This window comes from Chroicocephalus ridibundus, chromosome 6 (assembly GCF_963924245.1).
Source record: "Chroicocephalus ridibundus chromosome 6, bChrRid1.1, whole genome shotgun sequence".
NCBI classification, from domain to species: domain Eukaryota; kingdom Metazoa; phylum Chordata; class Aves; order Charadriiformes; family Laridae; genus Chroicocephalus; species Chroicocephalus ridibundus.
In genome coordinates, this window is record NC_086289.1 from 3,471,348 (window position 1) to 3,491,333 (window position 19,986).

The window sequence follows — 19,986 nt, forward strand, 5'->3', positions numbered from 1 at the left end:
CAGATAATGCTGTGGTTGGCCTTTTGTTAGAAATTTTCAGGTGTTCAACAGATTTTTTCACTCAGTGCTCCTCAGTAATATATCTCTTTTGTGGTTACCAACTCTTCCCAGTGCTAAGCTGGAAAATATGATTTTTCTGTTTTCATTTTATCTTTTTTCTTTTTCTTTTTCTTTTTTTTTTTGTACAAAGGACAGTTGGTTTGTAGTTCTAGGTCTAGAAGGAAAGCTCCTCTGTGTCTAAAAGTGAGAATTTTCCCCCAGAAGACAATAAATCTCCAAAGCTGATGGAAATTCAGCAGCATATGGCACACAATTCATCTAGTGCAAATACCGAAATACTCCGTGTATCATAGCCCATCCCTGGGGAAACGGTTGTATTTAAATTTCCGTTGGGGTTCAATCCTGGGGGAAAAAATATCTCTGAAACTGAAATAAGAGAATTTGAGAGTATCACTAACATTTAAATCAGTGCGTTGTCAGAGCTTTACGGCGTTTGCTCAGGCAAAACCGCATCAAATAAGACTTGTCTCAGACAATCTTTATTATTCTCTTACCTATGCTAATTCGCTGGCTTCTGGTATTGGGGAAGGCAGGCAAAATAGATCAGGGCTCATTCAAATAATGGAGTGACAAGAAGAGGGGGAAACATTGTAAATACATGCTTGAATGATATATTAACATAAAGGCAGCTGAAAGCTGTCCAGAAAGGCAGACGCACCACCCTCGCCCATGACGGGATGCTCCGGTAGCCTGGGTTTTGCCCAGGCAGATCCTGGACAGAGGTCCAGTTACGCAAAGAACAACGAAAATAGAGTTTGCTGTGTGTAACTCCACTTGCTCCTCATCTTTTAACTGCACGAACAACTGCTGCTTTCTTCCCGAATTTCAAAGCTGCTGTCAGGTCTATTTTCCAGCAGTCCCTATGGGTATTTGACTCCGGCATCCACTGGCTGACCTGAAAAATATCGTTGCTCGTTCTGTTTTGCTGCATTGGTCCATGAGACTGGTTGGGTAATTGAAACATTTTACGAGCCTTCCGTGGAATTTTCATTTTTCTGTTTTCTAAGCCCGTGCAGTCAGTTCAGCAAAGAAATGGGAATATTTTTGTTCATTTACACTGGACGGTAGAGCAGCTGAAGGTGACAGCGGACTTTATACTTTTATCACACGTTGCAAATGCCTTTGAGATGTTTCTTTCTTTGTTATCTCAAAATACTGTGCTATATTGATTTTTGCTTTTTCTCTGAGGGCCTGAAAATTTCAGCACTAACCCTGAAGCCAACTGAAATAATTGATTATCTGTTTTTACCTCCTCTTCAGTTATTTACCTCATGCCCTTCAATGGAGAAGAGGTGTTCTATTTCTAGATGATTTAGTGTAAAGCAGATCTTTGCTGAGCTTTAATATCAATTTATATAACCTTGATACAGGGGTTATTTTTTAGACCCACAACTTTATCTAATATGTCATGGGAGAGCTTGTTCTAGAAATACCATGTTATAGCTTATTCTTATTGAACCTACGAGTAATAAATGAAACTGATTTTCTGTAAGCGCAGTTAGCAATTGAAAATACTTAAGCAAATTATCTACAGAAGGAATTATACGCATATTGGCCTTTTATAATCTAGTTAGATATCTTTTAAAATGTATTGTATAATTAATAGATACATTTTGTGTGCGGTTTTGTGTGTATATATTAATGGTAATGGCATTCTCATCTGTGTTTTGTCTTTGCCCTTTGTGGCAAGAAATATGCTGGTCATTAATACTTTAAATCTCTGGGTATCATTCAGAATAAAACGTATGTTTTTTGTTCTAGGGAGTACTTTCTTAGATAAGTTTTCTGAGCTTTCCACACTACTTTGTGTCATTTATTTTGTATGAGAATGTAGAGGTATAGATGTGGTATCTGTAAGTAAAGCCTCTTTCTAATTAAGCCGAAAAATGCGAGGTGCTGCCCACAGGTTTGCAGTATTGTTTGCTTTACTAGGAAATCGTCAGATCCTTCTTTCTCTTAGGGCACATTCCAGGATATAAAAATGATTCATGTGTCTTAGAAGTGCAGCTTTGGAAAGTTTGTCAAGTTATCTTGAGTAGCCCAAGACTGGGGTGAAATCTCCCCTTCCATTAGTTTAAAAAATATTAATATTATATCTGTCTTTGTATAACTCATTCGTCACCTTCAAAAGATCATCAGAGACAAAGTACAGTTTGAAGGAGTGGAAATTAGATACCAGCTCCTCACTCCTGGTTTGCATTCTGGTATTTGTGATGCAAAAGGGAACTTGAATCCAGAAGCACATCTGTGATTGCAATAACAAATTAGCGAAGAAGATTTAATCTGAGCCACATAATATGAAAAGATGTTTAGGCAGGACGAAGTCTGAGCTCAGAGATCTTGGCACAGACGTGGTGCGGTGGAGCAGTGTGATTGGAGGGGAGCGGGAGGGATCTGAAAGTGAAGAACGGCATGTGAATTAAGCCAAGTAATTAAGTGATTTAAGCATTAATCTAGCCAACCCTCCGAGTTCATTCAGAGAAGCAAAACATATATCATCGCTTCTCTGGGGATTGTTGCATTGTCAAGGATTCCGTATAGCCAGGACATTTCGACCTACCCTTTACTTGCATTAAAAAAATTCTTAAATTTCTCATTGTCTGAAACTGATTGTATCTTTTTGCCTTTCAGTAAGTTTCATTTAGTTGCAATTACTCTGGCTTCAAAATCTTGAAATCAAGTGAATTAATGAAAATGGAAAATCAGAACTCTTTCCTAATTAAGAACTGAGCTTTTCAAGGAATATGAAAGGATCTAATTTAGAGAAAGATGTTTGGAGAGCATGAAATGTGGCTTGAAGGAGATACATGTGCATTTAATATAACTTACTGAGCCCAGCCAGATTTGTATTGACGGGAGACAAAAAGCATCTGAAATCCTCTTTCAGTGATAGAATAATTTATGGGCTTTCTTGAAGCATTCTGAGTTGACTTTCAGTTCAGTGAAATGGGTGGCCATCTCAGTTTGCTTCTCGATGGACACAGTTACTACTGAATTTTGCATTCCTTTTTTCTGTGTGAGCTAGCTGAACCATGGAATTATTGGGAGGGGGTTGTGGGTTTTCGGTTTTGTTCTTCGGCGGCTTTGTAGCTCTTCTGTATGGATGTGGAGAAGCCTCCATCCTGGAAATGTCGCAGTTGCAGGAGGCTCAGAGGATGCAGGTGACCCTGAAGCGACATAAGGAGTGGGCAGGCGGCTCAGATGGTTTCTATAATGGGCACAGTTCAGAATAGACTTAATTTGCTATTGACTCTGAAACCCAGTTCTCTTGGTCTGCCTCTTCCCCGGCATACACAAACACGTTGTGCCCGCTCTCCCCATGTGTAATACATGGCGCTCATCGCCTTGTGCCCTCCTCAGCGTGCCGGCCAACTCCCACTGCGGAGAACGTTTTCAGATACTATCTGGAGGACATGTCACTTCTTATCGTTGGGAACTGAGAAGTAATTATCATCATAATTCTTATCCCCTACAGTGCACAGCACATTGCGGGTTCCCCACAAATCTGTGCTGCAGTAATTACGTGCACAGAAGGAGAGAAGAGGGAGAGAAGAGGTGTTTCTAAAGAGGTTTGCTGTTCAGCTCCGGCTCTGTTAAAACACAGTGGGTGTGTGGGTGGTAAAATGTTGAGCTATTAGGTGGGAATACTCACAGAAATTACAGCAGGAGAAAGGGAGCAAGGTGCATAAAATATCCTGACAGTGGGTAGCTACTCAGACTTGGACGCCGTCCATGCTTGACCTTGATTTTTTGAGTACATTGGAAGAATATGATGTTGTAATCAAACTTCTAGTAGAAGGAGGTCACGGTCCCCAGTTTCCTTACAAAGAGGAGGAATTTTACTTTTAAAGCTACGCGTGGTTTTAAACCCAAATGGGATCTACTAAATCTAGATGGCATAGTCCTCAAAGAAGTTCACGTACGTTTTAAACTGGCAAATATCAACAGCTGTTCATTCACATTATAATTACCCCAATTGCAAAGGACCGTCTGCAACAAGTCCTGTTCAATAACTAAGGCTACCCAGACCCACTGCAATTGGCAGCTTCCGAGCTGCCAGCTCTATTAAGTTTTGTTTTGTAACACTTTGCTACAGAACAGACATGTTTGTTTTCTTTGCAGCAGCCTTCCACAAAGCATTGTTTAAGCAGCACATAATGTATTCCAACAACGAGGTACTTTTTGCTCCCATCTGTTTGATAGCAAAATGAACAGTTGTGACTCGTACGTACAGTGTAAATACTGTGTAATGACTATGGGTTTACTTTGAGCAAATTCCAGGTTATTTCATTCCTGTGCCAGGTTTTAGTCTGCTTTTGAGTCAGGGAAAAATTTCTGATGTTGGGCCTGAACTTTTCAGGTGTTAAGCATCCCTCTAACAGTGACCCATCATCATCCAGAGGTGATGGCAGCAAAAGGCTGCCACGAGCAGACCTGAGAGCGCAGCAGGTATCGGGAGGATGAGCTGCCACGTGCTTCTCGGACTTCCAAGGCTGTGTGGTGTCTGGGCACCTTTCCTGAATAGCAGGTCACGCAGACACTCACCCAGAGACTTAAAAGGGCTGTGGTATTTCTATTTTTAACCTTTTGGGGCAACACAATAAGGAAAAACAATCATAGAATCGCTGAGGTTGGAAGGGACCTTTAAGATCATCAAGTCCAACCTTTAACCTACCCCCAACGTAGGGGAGGTTTTAATTTTTAACCAGTCTTCAAGTCTCTCCAACAAGAGACTCTTCCCTCAGACTCTTCAGCAAGTCTTTTTTTTTTTTTTTTTTACTATTAAAAAGACCTTTATATTTGCAGGTCTTTCAAAAAAGCTAAAATGTGCATCGCTGCAATCGACCTCCTGTCCAACCTCTTCGGCAAGGTCACGGTGTGTCAGAGGAAGGGCAGGGTTTTTCCAGCCAGATTAGGGAGCGGGTTGTGATAGCAAACAACACACCCCTCCATCAAACTCGGATTAAAAAGCACTACTGCTCTTGACCTGCTTCCAAGCTGAGGACCTACCAGTTGTACAGATGGTGTGGGTAGAAAGTCCTGTGCTCCGTGAAGTTGGGTCAGTACCTGAATGCCAAAATTTGGTGGCCTTAGGTAGCTTTGTGGAGATAGTCCTTCAAAGAGATGGCAGGCAGCACCTTAAGTGGGGGGCTGTTTGGGGTACCTCACAATAAATCATAGAATAGTTTGGGTTGGAAGGGACCTTTATGGATTGTCTAATCCAACCCCCCTGCCATGAGCAGGGACGTCTTCAACAGATCAGGTTGCTCAGAGCCCCGTCCACCCTGGTCTTGAGCGTTTCCAGGGATGGGGCATCTCCAACCTCTCTGGGCAACCTGGGCCAGTGTTTCACCACCTTCAGCATAAACAAATTTCTTCCTTATGTCTAGTCTGAATCTACCCTCTTTTAGTTTAAAACCATTACCCCTTGTCCTGTCTCTACAGGCCCTGCTAAATGACAGCTGGCTAAAAGCATACATATTTTTTTATTATTTTTATTACTTGTTCTTAATGCAAAATTGAGTTCACAGTTTGGTGCAGTCATTTCCATTCAGTCGAAACCATATGTTGTTTCATTTTCCTTTCTTTCTTCCTTTGTGATTCGGGAATCTAACGAATCGCCCGCTCCCAGATGCGGAGCAGGCTCCTTGCAGGTCATCAGGCACGCAGAGAAGTGTAATAAATACACACCGAATGTTGGTTTGTGTTGGTTTGCATCCATCCTGCTCCAAAGATACAGGAAGGGCTTCAATACCTCGCATTGGCTGGTTTGTGTTACAGCACGCATCCTTCTCCCAAACCACATCCTGACACGGAGGATAGCCGAGCTCGCTCCCCATCGGCTCTTTCAAAGCGTTGGCAACACCACTCCCCTTTTTCATAATTCACTAGCGTTTGTTCTCCCAACTTGTTTTTAGGAATCTTTGAAAGATTTTTCTTTCAAAGTTTGTCCTGAAAAAGGAGTATTGATTTTGACCTATTTTTAACCAGTATCGTTCAGCAGATAACTGGATAGCTGCTTTAAAAACCAGGGCTGCCCTATTTGCTCTGCTCAGATTTAGTTAGAAAGATAGAACACATTTTACTTTTCTTTTTTTTTTTTATGTATAAAGTTGTGAATTTTCTGCTAAACCCAGTTTAGCTGGCCAAATGTTCATAGATATGTTTTAGTGCAACTTCAGTGCCTGATAATGAAAATGTGGCGCAAACGTTGAATTCAGCTTTTGTACCTGACTTTTTACTGGCACCAAACAAATTCACAGCATAACAACTCAGCCTTCGAAGATGCAGATTTCTTTAAAACATCAAACTAGTTATTTTGGATTTGCTCCTGAAATATTTGATCCAAATATTTTGAACATGTTTTAGCAAGGTTATTCTTTGATTTTAAAAAAAAAAAAAAAAAAAAAGTAAATCAGGAATACCTCACAAAAAGGATGTAGCTAAATTGTAAGCATGCTTTCCCCTTCCCAGAGTAGTCATTAGCTTTGTATTTCTGCATGGAAACCAGGAAACTGTGTGCTAGAGCTGTGTAGTTTTATTGATTTTGGTCTGGCACAATTAACTTCTCAGTTTCCTCTTTCTGGAGTGTTATTTGCTTGAATTTTTAACTCTGGATAGGGATCTTGGGACACCAACAGTGAGCAAGGAACTGTTAATTTCAATAGCCCTTTACAGGGTTTCGTAGGAGCTTCAGCAGATGTTGCCCAATAACCTGGTGGCCGGTGGCTGGGACTGCCAGTGCTATAGAGGCAGTGCACCTAAACTTTTATTTTTTTTTTACGTTTTAATGGAAAATCTTTTTTAGCTTATGAAGTCTGCTGAATTCGGGTCATTCTCAAGGTTGTCCTGTTGCTCCTGTTTCATGCGTGTCGCATGAGCTCCATGGTGGGGTTTTCTATTCCTGTAAGGAAGCCAGGGAAGGGGCAGAAGAGCTGCTCCCTTTAGGACCCCGTCCCTGCTTTAGGACCTCAGGTGCGATGGTTTCTGCTGTGTCTTGTGGTGGGCAGCAGTATAGGACATGGGAAAAGAAAGAGGTGGAAAAGCCTGGCTACCTCCAAACAGCAGGTTCATTAGCTATAGAAGGAGGTAAGAAAAAAGGAAAGAGAACAGGAAAAAAAAAAAAATTAAATTAGAAATTATGCCTTCCACATGGAAGAATCTTGGACCTATTGGTACAGTCAGCAAGAAAGAGAAAAGAATGATCGTCCTGTTTTCAAAGAACCACTTTATTTTAAAGTTGGGAACAAACTTGGAAGTTCTTTTGGTTTCCTACGTTATTGGAGTGGCTCAGCCAATTTGTTAAGCGGCCGTGATTCTTTGCTGGGCCATTAGAAAAAAACCAAACCAAAACAAAAAAAACACAGCAAAACACTCTGTTCTCTTTGTTGCTACTCATTACATACGGCCACAGGGATACATGCTTGTCATTTGACAGTAAGGAAAGCACAGCTGAATTCACTGCCCTCAGGAACCTGCAAAACAATATGAATTAAATGTTTATACTTTTCATGTCCGCATGAAATATCGCTTGGTTTTGGAGGTGTTCGCAAGAAACATAGCCTCTTGTGTTCGCTTCTAAACTAAAGCCAAAAGAAAAGGATGAAATTGATTTAAACGCAATGCATGCAATTTATGGTATTCGTTGCCGTTTGTAATGATCTTAAATGTATATACTTTGTAGACAGCTTGCATTTGTTGGATTGAATTCCAGTTATCATGGTAAGATTCCCCAGGTGGCTTTATTTCTTATAGATTTCCCAGCTTTTCCCTCTTTGTGTATTACAGATAGTAGAGGAATAATATCAGCCCAGACATCTGACACCTGTAAACATACCTTTTAGCTTGTGAAGGTGCCAACACAGAACATCAGTGTGTGAGAAGGGGAAAAAAAGGTATTTTCATATAGATAGCAGAAAATGGCACAGAATGTGTCCCTACTGGAAATAATGTACTCTTTCCTCAGTTATGCAATTTCTAATTCCTGATGTTAACTCTTCAGATACGAGAAAAAGCATCTAGATTTGTGTGGAATGTAACTATCTGATACATCTCAAAAATCCTTCATTCCCAGAGCTACGCTTAAGAGATAGCATAAACTTATGACCCTCACTTTTTTGTGCTGGGATTTCTGTTTCCAGGAGCGTAGAGGAGAAAGTAAATAGAGTCTTACCCTTAGAGCAAACTTTGGTGCTTTTTTGCACAGTTTTAAGACTCTGGATTAAAAAATGCTCCCAAACTATCCCCTGTTAGACTACTTTGACTGTCACATCATCGAGTCTGGTTTGACGTGTGTTAAAGCTGGTGGAAACCAGGTAACCAAAAGGCGACAGTCCTCGTTGGCTGTCTTTGGCCACTTGTGAGTAGGTAATTTCTGCGTGAACGAGCTATGTATTTATTTTCATTCTAAATGCACGCTGAAGTTTCAGAAACATGTTCTAGTTTCTTCACATTACGGAGATGTCTCTTCGCTATTCCTCTCACTCTTTTCATAAACAGACCCTGATTTGCTTCTGCATCCAGCTGCCTTGTATAACACTGCATTAAGCTACCACCCACAACCACATATATATCAGAGCCAGGCTGGCTTTGCGCTAGCTGGTCAAAATAAATGACACTCGTCTCTTGCATCTCAATGTTCTTTATGCATCCTATGGGAAAATTGCGCTTTGTTGCTGTGGTTTGGTACAGCGATGACAAGCTTTGCGCAAGGCTGGAGCGGCTTCCAGAATCTCTTCTCCTGGGCTTGTCACTGATGATGTGATTTCTCTTACTTCAAACTGAAGCCCAGGCACCTAATTATTAAATTTGACAGTCTATGAGGTTTCGATGTGTTTCTACTTTTGCCCTGTTTTTATTTTTGCTACGTTCTTATTTTTGCTCCATGTTGAATGCCCGGAGCCTTATTGCCTGCAACTATTTGCAATCTTATTGCAAGTAAGTTCTAAGTTCTCCTTAAAATTCTTTTTTTTCCTTACCATCTTGCCAATTCTGACCCATTTCAGACGAGGAGTGTCCCACCAGTGACCCGTCAGGACAGTTCATGCAAACTGTGGCCTGGCCTGTGACTGGCACTTCGTGGGTGTAGGTCGACTTGACCACATGTATAAATTTGACTCTGTTGCAGGGTTGGCTTTTGTGAAGTTAATACCAGCTCTAGAGGAACTGGAAACCACTTTCTTGGATTAAATGAACTTGACTATCTCAGTCTACTATGTTAGGATGTAATTTAAAACTTTGAAACCAGAGAAGCGAAATCATCCCTTTTGGTTCTATTTCTTGTGCTGATGTCTATTCTCAAATCCTGCATTTGGACATCTGACGCGGCTAAAAATGCGTTTCTCTTTCCAGACAAATTAATGCTGCTGTTTTGAGTTTATTTACACTCTTTCCCTTGTCTATAGATATTTCCTCTTACTTCTGTCATGTAATTGCTAGAATATTGTTTTTATTTAAAGTTGTAAATGCTGGTCTAACTCATGTATCATAATCCAATAAAATCCTTTATCTTTTATAGAGAGGAAGCTGCAAAAATATATGCATTAGAACTGTCCACTTCATCAGTTTTCTTTCTCTTCAAATGTAATAAGAAATGACTTGAAGTATTCTGTCCCTATCTCAACAGTCGGTATCAAGGGAAAAGCTCCCAGCACCGCAGTGCGATCACAGTGCGTGCCAACTCCACAGCCCAGAGGAAGAGATGATGCAGCAATGATTCAGACTTTTTCCTAGATCACGGTGTAGAAAAATATGCTCAGTGACAACTAGTCTGTATTCAAAATCCAGAATGGGCATGCCATCACAGCGAACAAATCTACTCCAAACGGACAGCTACTAGTATTTCAGGCATAAAAAATATTTGGGTTTTTTTTTTTTTAGGTTATCATATCATTATTATTAGGAAGTAGTCCTTGAAAGTATGAGGAGTTCAAAATCTGCTATTGCGACTCTGTCTTGGTATTCGCGGTGATGTGATAAAACATGAGCAATTAAAGGAAAAAAAAAGTGTTACTGCTATTTTTGAGCCCCTGTTCTTATAATGCCTTGGTGCCTTCACCAAGGTGTCTTCTTGCTCACCTCTGTGCTTAGGGAGCAAGCCTTTAAAACAGTTTACATGCTAAGTAGACGAAGACAGGAGGATGAAAACTATTGCCATGCCCATTTTGGAGCGGGAAGTTGGAGGAAAGAGGTAGAAAAGCTGAATGAAGCGTAGGAGGAGTTGAGATGTAACAGGTTGGCTCAACCGGAGGGTTTTGCTGTTTCCCCCAGTGAAACACGGGTGTCCCAGCCAAGACACAAGTCCATGGTAGAGCTGGGCTCCCAACACCATCTCTGGGTTCACAGGGGAAGCCCTTAGTCCCCAAACCATCCTTTCTTTTCCCTTTCTATATGCAGATCTGGAGATCAATATGATTTAAAAGGGAAAAAATTAATAGTACCTAAAAAACATGTACTAGTTAAACTAGTTTTACTGGTGCATAGTGTTTTTAATTCCATTGGAAGAAAACAAGAAATCTTCTCTGACTCAGAAATAAGCTACTGACTCACCAACTTCCAGTTGTTCAAGTAGTGCTTTATTCATTATTTTTTTATGCGGTTTATCAGAGAGAATTCTTCCTTGGCCTTACCTTATTGTTTCAGTAACTTCCTTCAGAATATTAAATTTCACTAATGCCAATTCAACCCGACATCCATCAGCAAGCAAACAAGCACGGAGCAAATTAATGGGGGAGATGATACTTTTCCTTTTCTGCTGGTACAATTTGATGTAGATTTTGAAAGAAAATCCTCTAAGTAAGAGGGAAAAGTTACGGAGAGTACTACTTTAACCGTCCTGAAGTCAGTTCTGCCTCTTAGGATATCAGGGAACAGTTTGTGTGCATCGATGAAATCTTCTCTTGTGCCACAAAAAAACATTGCCCAAAAGAACACAGCGAATTGTAGTTCAAGAGTAGAAAGAACTAGAAAACATAAGTCTGTAGAGAAAAGAAGGTAGAACCATACAAAATTATTTATTATGGTTTAAATCATGCTACTCTCGTAAGGTTCGCTGTGCTTTCATATTTTATAATTTTAAAGGGATCAATGTGGGAATAAGTTGTGGTATCGGCATGGAAATTATTTTTTCTGGCTCTTAAGAAAGGCTTCTAACGAGTGGTTCTGCAGTGTTCTGAGCAGAAGTATATATGGCCTCACAACATGCTTTTTCGATTATTCTAAACAGAAAATATAAAACAGCAATCTAATATCTGTATTTATAGTAATTCCCATTTCATCTTGCAACTCAGTTTCAAAAATATTGATTGTAAGGGAAGAGTATTATGGTGCTTCATGAGATTCAAAATGAGCTTTTAAGGTCTTGTAGAAAACTGTGCAAATACTTTAGGGGAGACTCCAGCAATGCTGCAAAAAAGGTAAAGTAAAAGATCCGAGTTCATTTCACAAGTGTATACATTTTAAAAAGGGGATGAAAAAACCCCACAAAACTAAAATGCCCTTTCTGAATGATTCCCCCCCCCCCATTAGAAATGCATCATTTCAAGTGCCTGTGTGTTTCCAATCTCCATACCACCTGAGCAGTGTTTAATTTTTACTGTATTTATGCTTATGGCTGCCAGTCAGAATAAGAAAAAGTGTAGTTTCATCTCTTCCCAGATGGCAAACAGGGAAATGAGCCATTTGTTTGAAAGAACAGTCTGTGGTAAAGCAAGAACCTGAACCTGGGTCTCATGCAAAGCACTCCAGCTTCCGAACGGGGGACGTTACTGTGCTCGATAATAAGAAGTTTCAGCTCTAGGAATTGTCTGAGAGATGTTTTTGTCTCGTAGCAGTCGCTTTGATTCCGCAGCTGCTTTTTTAACTTTACAACTTACTAACATCAATTGACTGTCAAATAACTACCACTGTGAACTCATGAATAAACATAGTTATCATTTACATATTAACGGAGGGCCTTTCGCTGAAAAGAATCCATTTGTGCTACTGCAATATCTTAATTATTTACTGTGTTATATTGTAATTAATTGTATTTCACTCTCGCAAAACTCTATAGCATGTATATCTTACGGGGTTTGGAACCGATGTGCTAATATTAAAGTGGTAATCAATGCTGCTTCTAAATATTCATGCCAATAAATGGTTCCCATGTGTTTGCTGGGTGCCACGGATAGTCTGAAGCATTTATTTAGCATTCTAGTGGGACCCAGTTTCTGCAAAGTTCCCGTAGATGCAGAATTTCAATATTGTTGCTGTTTTGCATGGGGAGAGGGAAAACAAGTTTGAATTTGCACGAGCAGTGGGGCAGGACGCTTAGAAGAAAGCAATGGTATCTCCGTCAGTCTGGGCTTAATAACGTCTGAGAGCTCTGGGGAGCTGTCAGCTATTTTTTATTATAATAAAATTACAGTTTTGTTTAGTCTACGCCAGCCTCCTCATAATTTCACTTTTTAATAAACATCTACAATTTTCCAAATCACTTAAAAATCCTTACGTTTCAGGGGCGGGGTGCTCTGACTGCCACGCAGCCGGGGCTCCGTCGAGGCACCGCTGTAACAATCACAAATTCAGACCTATTTCCCAATAAATCAATTAAATACTACAACCCTAAAATTATCCTGCTTCAGTACTGCAACTGGCTGGCATAAACCTTCAGAAAAGCAGACTGAACGTGCAGAGGAAGAACTGATTTGTTGAGCTACTGTCGGGATTTCAAACCAAGGGAATACTGTCTCGCAAGCCAGTAAGTTTGTTTAATGAAATGTAAGTTAAGTGTAAACAGTCTTAAAATACATGGGAGTTCAGTCTTTTGGATTAAGAGTAAGCAGCATATTGTAAACTGCGTTTTCCCATTTGAAGTGCAGTTTCAAGAGCCGATATAGATGCTCTGCCCCTTTCTGCAAACGAGCGTTGGAGCCTCCGCTCCCCCCTGGCTCCGAGGGCGGATGGGCCACCAGGTCCTTCTGGTGCTCTTTCATGGCTTCCAAAAAAACCTGGTGGATTTACCTTCGGATGCTTGAGATGGGAAAGAACTTGTTTTATAATCAGAACGGCAAGACGAGGATTGCACGCAGTCGCGATGGTGCTGAAAATGCAATCCAGATGTCTCCATGCGGGAGTGCAGTTGGGATTTCCGTGTGCTCTGCCGTTGATGTCTTGTTTAGAAAATTCTCTTAAACACTTGTATACGTACAAATACTTTGTCTGTGGTTCTCACAGAGATGCTTGATGATAATACTGTTGACCGTATTTCTAATTGCTCCGACGCCAATTCTTTTCGTTTAAGCAAAAACTTAATTATTCCTTATGAAAAGTTTAAAATACATATTAAAATATTGAGCTGTTTATAGGGAAGAAAAATACTTCAGCATGACTGTACCTTATGTTTAGTTTCCGTGATGGTCTTAGATCACGTGTGCTGTTCTACGTGTGAATATTTAGCATACTCTGCCTTAAGGGAAATAGCATCTCTGTTAGAGCCAGTCAGTGATCACAGCACTTACAGGTCTGCTCTTAAGGCAGGAGGTACCAGCTTTGAACATGTTTATCTTCAACTAAAAATGGTCACGTGAAGCCCAAACCTACTTACCTGTACCTCACTTTAAAAAAAAAAAAAAAAGTATAGCAAGATTGAGCATTAATGAGAGATTATATTAGTGTTTAATGTAGTTATGCTATTTTATGGGGAAGAAAAAGAGAAAATTCAAAACTTTGTCAGATGTCTCCTGGAACTGATGTCTACTGCATCGCTATGCTTATCTTCCCAGGCAAGATCCACTTTGATCTACGAGGTTGCCGGTGATGCGACTGCTTAAGGGCGCACCATGGTGTCTAGAGGACCTGTGCTGCCTCGCCGCGGTTGTTCACACTGAGCTGTGGCTAAAGAGCTGGGACACCACGAACACTTCTTTTGGTAGCTCCTCCCAAGTAGGGCCTGGTGCTACGATGCCACGTGTGTGTCCAGCTCCCTGGAAGAGGGGGGTGCAGGATGATGGGCTCTGAGTTTGGATTCAGCCAACTCTGTTTTCCTTTTTCAGAGTCACCCAGCGCTGCTGCAGTTTGTAATACAAGCTGAAAGTAAACATCTAGTCATCAATCTGGAGAGGAATGAGTAAGTACCCTTACTGCATGTTCACTTTATATAGGAGGTTTTCAGAGAAGGGTTATAATTTTAAAATTGATGGTTTAAAAGTAACCTGTGGCCAAGTTTGCTACTGGTCCCTTACAGAACAGGGCCCTAACGAGAGTTTTGTTCCAATTTGGAGTCTGTGTATTTGCACACTGATTATACAGCGAGAATCTCTATGGTCGTCTGCATTTATGTGGGACTGAAGATGGACATGTTGCCTCTCAGTGTGTTCTTTTTATTTGATCATTATTTTTATTTGATTTGGGCTTGTCCTTTCCTGTGGCAAGCCCTGTTATTTACAGTAATGTGGAAAATCCTACAGTCTTCGGAACATTTTTGGAGGACACATCCCTCCTAACGCTGCCTGCATCCATGATTGCCTCCGTGCAGTGGCTGTCGGCATCTGCTCAGGGAAGATGAGTCAAGCATTTGGGCTTAACTCCTGCTGGACTTTTAAAGGGGAGTTTGCTGGCAAGGGATGTTTGTGCTGTTCACGAGGCCTGTGACCAAACCTGAGCTTGAGCCCTTGTTTGTGGGCTGTAAATATTGCATCTTCTTCCACATGCTCTTGAGAACTCCTGCTCATGTCCATAAGCTTTCAGAGAGGGCTTCCAGGGGCTGCTGTAGAGACGGTCCCATCAGCAGAAACCCAAGAGAGTTTTTACAAAGGGGTACAGAACCATACAGAAGTGAAGTCCTTCTCTGGAAGTACATGACAAATGCAACTGAAGTCATCAAAGTCTTAAGTCTACCTTCTCAACTGTTCAATTGCTCTTCCTCTAAGAGCGTCTCAAGAATATATTGTAGGAATCCAGATCAGGACAGCTACGTGCTGCTTGTCAAAGGAAAACCAAAGATCACGCTCAACCTAGGGAAAACTTTTTATAAATGTTAGCAAGCATCTATGTGTTCTGTAGGTTTCCCTGCTGTGAAATAAAAGCAGCAGAAATATTTTTTTTTACTGTAATAGAGAGGCCGTGGACTTAAGCGGTGCCGCTTTGTGTTAAGAGGAAGGAATGTGCGTGTGAAAGCAAATGTCCAAGGGAGGCCGGGTACATGCTGCCTCGGGCTGGTGATGGACAACTTCAATGGAAAAACGACGGGGCACCTCTTTATTCCTCTGCAGTAAAACAACACAAAACGCTTTGTTTTCCCCCTGTCATTTGGATGAACCCTAACATTACCCAGCTGTGATAAAATCCAGCTCACTTTATTATTCAACATCGGGCCCAAATCTTTCTTTACATTATTTTTAATGCTTCTTAGTTGTTCATTTCCTATCCTAGAAGGGTATGTTGATCCCCCATACATAGGTTGCTCTGCTTCAGTAACTAGAGGAGGATTTAATTCCTTTAGTAAATAGGCATTTAACTTTATATTCTCTTAATCTTTGTCAAAGGGTGTGCCTTCCTTCAGGAATGGGAAGTATGCAGCAATTGAGGAAACTATTTACATTCCATGTCAGCGATTAAAAGAACATAAAACTGCTAATACAGGCCTCACTGAACGTACCAAACTCTCTTGTACCTGTAATAAAGTCAGATTTAGAGAATTGTAAGATGCAATCTCCACCTCTTTTAGAAGCAGGACATGAAAGTACTGTAAATTAACTCTGTGAACATCTGTCTTGACTAATCAGATTGGGAGATGTTGAGATCTGCTACTTAAGAAACGTAGTATTTATCAATGATTATTTTTTAGCTTACCTATCTCTATGGTGGGGTGTCCACCAGAAGATCTGCATTCTAGAAGAGTTGTGTATGGTGTGAACAACATGAGGTTCCTCATCTTAGCAGGAGCTTCTAGGTAGCATTGTGAAATGGTACAATTAGCCTTGCCTGTGGTTGGCATTTGTAGGATACGAGGCAGTTCATAGATCCCAAACCACACAAAAAGTTGGTCATGGTTTTGCAAAATCATTTCTCCCTTTTCGTCGAGTGTTACTGACTTTGATTTTCAGAAGAAATAATGGTCTGGGTGGCGCAAGCCTTTGCAGAAGTTGCTCCGGTGGGTGTGTGCGTAGGTCTGTTTGTTACCTGTTTCTGTAAATAGCACGGTCTGCACGACTGGGCAGTCTCGAGGCCTCTGGGCTTGTCTGTGGAAAGCGGTGGTTGCATTTCTTCTGCCTGCAATGACAGTGTTGGGCATGTTGTCACTGACATGGAAAGGCAAGTGGCAGCAGAGGAGGTGAGACAGTTGGGGCATGAAGCAAGGGTGTCCTACAGCTTCATGGAGTGAAAAATTACGCCCAGGAGAGAAACGAGAAAATGCATTTCTGCAGAGCAGAGAATGGGGAATAACAGCTGGCGGCAGTGGGACAGACTGGACCCAAGGTAGATTACGGACTCCAGAGGTGTGAGAAGGTCATCACATAGAATCACAGAATGGCAGGGGTTGGAAGGGACCTCTGGAGATCATCCAGTCCAACACCCTGCCAGAGCAGGGTCACCCAGAGCAGGTGGCACAGGAACGCGTCCAGGCGGGTTTGGAATGTCTCCAGAGACGGAGACTCCACCACCTCTCTGGGCAGCCTGTGCCAGGGCTCTGCCACCCTCACAGGAAAGAAGTTCCTCCACATGTTTAGGTGGAACTTCATAGCTGGAGAAGGGAGCAATGTTTCCATGCTGTGGGTCCTGCCCTTGAGTCTCCAAGGCTGCAGAGAGGACCAGCAGATGCGCATACAGACCCCGTCTTCTCCAGCCTGCTCTGTCTTCCTGATGCTGGCATGAAACACGCAGCTCAAATATCTTGAAAGCATTGATGCTGAGCATTGGAGTAGCCATTAAATGAGCATGCTTTAGGGAGAAGTAGAGCGTTAAACACAAACATCTTTTCTTGAGTAATAAGTGGCAACACACGTGAAGCTCTGATATGTGTGCTGTTACTTTTCTGTAGTTTCATGTAAAGCATGTTATTCCTTGGAGAATGGTGGGGGTGGAGGTGGATGGGACCCCTAAATTACATAATTTCTGCATTGGGTCATGCAAAAAAAAACTGGATGTGATTTTCCATGGTTAGTAGAAACAGCTGCTTTGAGTAGTCTTGACATTAAACTCCATTTATTGAAAACCTTAGAGATTTTCCAAACCTTGAGTTACATTTCAAAACATGATTCAGATGCATTAGGCAACCCCAAGTGGGGCCTGATGTGTTAAACCATCTGTTATCTATGGAAATACTTAATGTCAGTTTGGTGTTTTCTGATATTTAGACTCAGCAAGATGTGTTCATATGTACTGGGCAAGATACCGTGAGTTAGTTCTGGAAGAGTTACTGGTACCTGACTTCACAGCTTAGGGCTTAAAATCTTCTCTATGGTTTCCAGCTGTTGAGTTCACTTTTGTACATATTCATTAAATGCTTTAGTGATGAATTTCCAGGCACTGCACATTTGTAATTGCAAAAACAAAATTATTTGCCGTGAATTCAATTTGTCAATCGTAGCGAACCTGCGAGTGAGCTTATGTTGCGAGTACATTTCTTACGATGATTGAGTTGCAAAATACGATTGCGCTCTTGAGAACCTTAAGCTCTGTAGTACCTTAAATGTTTTAGAAACACTTGTCATATGGAGAGATTTCCAGAATCAGCAAATCATCGATCAGCTGCAAAACAAACGACCCTTCAGAGGGACTGGCTGTACTGGTGTGCCTTACATCAGTAAGACTGATGCACTTCTGGTGTGCAAGGGACAGTAATGTATGCACAGAAATTCCTTTCAAGCTGATGGCAGCATGTGGGTCTTAGAGGAAAGTAGGCTTACAATTGTGTAAATGAAACAAAACCCCTGTAAGATTAAATCTGAGTTGGAGGGTGGAACGGTATGTGACTACTGGCTGTTTTTCTGCAACTGGAAACATTTTACACCCTGTCAGAAATCGGGCTGTATACAGCAAAGTACTTAAGTGTTCTTTTAACTTTAAACATATGAGTAATCCAGGTAAAGTCAGTGGAATTACTTATTTCCAAAATTAATTTCATGCTCAAATGATTTGCTGACAAAGGTCATAATTATGAATGTCAAAGAAATATAATTTTGAACAGATGTTAGAGTTTTTCAACTCCTGTATATACCTGAGTCTATGGCAGATGAAGATAGAAAGCTGAGATAAGTCAAGAGCATGTGAGGGCAAGTAAGGAGGTAGGGTGGCTTTGCCCTGAGGACATCGGCCTCGGCGGCATCTCCGGTGTGTCCTGGATGGTTTTCTTCTGGTGGGACCTCGTTGACCAGCTTTGCAGAGGAGCAGCGAGGGTGCAATCAGTGCAGTCGTGGCTGAGGGGCCATTGGCAGTGTCCAGGGAAACGTGGAAATGGCAGAGATTCTAGTGGCAGAGGTTGTAGGTTGTCTGGTGGGACTCGATGATCTTAAGGGTCCTTTCCAACCATGAAGATTCTGTGATTCTGTGAAATGGAAAGAAAAAGCTCAAGTATTTTAGGGAAGCAGAGATGACTGTTCATTTCCCCATAACTTCATACCCTTTATCGTCAGGTTTATAACACAGCCTTTAACAAAGCAATATAAAAAAGGGAATATATGCGTTTAAGTTGCTGCCTTTTATTGCCTCAGTAAAAATTCTTTATATTTTATCAGGAGGCAAAATCCACCCCAGGCCATGGTATAAGTCCCAATCTTATCCTTTAAATCCCCTAGGATCCCAGAGATCTCCAGAAGTTCAGAGCATCTGTGACTGTCCCCCTTGCACGTATACCACTTCTACATGGAGACACAGTGCCAGGGATGCATTGGGATGTAATGGTCCGGTACTGGAGGTCACTTTGCAAGCTTAGCTCCAGGACAGAGGAGGTTCCAGCAGTATTCCCTCAGTCTGAAAAGCAGGCAACAGGCGACTTCATGCATAGTGCTAAGGTGACCTGTTCCAATGAGGCTTCAGTGTTCGGGAATTTTTGTATTCTTTTTTGGTTAAAAAAAAAGTAGTTCTCTCTTCGCCTTCGCTTCGCCTTCCCTTCTCTGTGACCTTTCTGAATAGGAGCGCTGATTGGTGTGCAAGTGACATTCTAGCTGGATTAATTTAGCAGGGAAACAACCCATTTCCAGTGCCAAAGAAAATAGCTGACAAAATTTGTTAATGAATTGACATGCTTACGTACAATCAATGGCTTGAAATACAGATTGAGGAAACAAATCTAAACAAACAAATACCAAATAGAGAAACGGGACCTCGCGGAATACACTTGCCATTATAATTCTGTGCTGTAACTTAGCCGAAAAACTGTGACCCATGACTCTCCTACCTGCAAATGCGGGAGCTGGCAGCTGTACTGCAGCGTTTCAGCGTGAGCTGACAGTTGGGGTTTCACTTCAATTGAAGTAAAAGTTTCATTTTAATGGGAGTAACAATTTTTCCCTCCTCTAAGGGCAACAGCCAAATGGTCTACACCATGCCGAAATGCAAAGATTCAGCTCCCACAGCTACAGTAATGATGGCGTCGACGCGTGTCTCTAAGGGTACAGATATTTGCTATAGCTTTGTGGTATACGGATGGCAGACGTAGTGTGGGCATTGAGATACCAAGATTTTTTCTGTAATTGAGGGAGTACTAGTGTAGGGTGGTATTGGCAGTGGTGATCGAGGCTGTGTGACTGGGGCTACCTTTGGCTGTGTCGTTGTGGAGCTGCGTGTTGGAGCGAAAGGGTTCAGCTCCATCAGGAGAGAAACTGCTGCTTTCTTGATCTGTTTTTTTCTCTCCTTACATAAATACACCAACAGAAAGGAACAATGAGAGAAGATATTTATACGCTGATATAATATGCTGGAAGTGGAGAGGATAAAAAGACTGGA

The 19,986-nt window shown here is 41.5% G+C and overlaps 1 protein-coding gene across 1 annotated transcript in view; it reads left to right on the forward strand.

The window, feature by feature from the left end:
* Positions 1-19,986, forward strand: part of ADAM12 (ADAM metallopeptidase domain 12) — a 189,428-nt gene that overhangs the window by 34,427 nt on the left and 135,015 nt on the right. Inside the window, exon 3 of the mRNA XM_063339585.1 lies at positions 14,094-14,167. Within this exon, the coding sequence (XP_063195655.1) occupies positions 14,094-14,167 (74 nt within the window). The remainder of the gene's footprint in view (positions 1-14,093; positions 14,168-19,986) is intronic.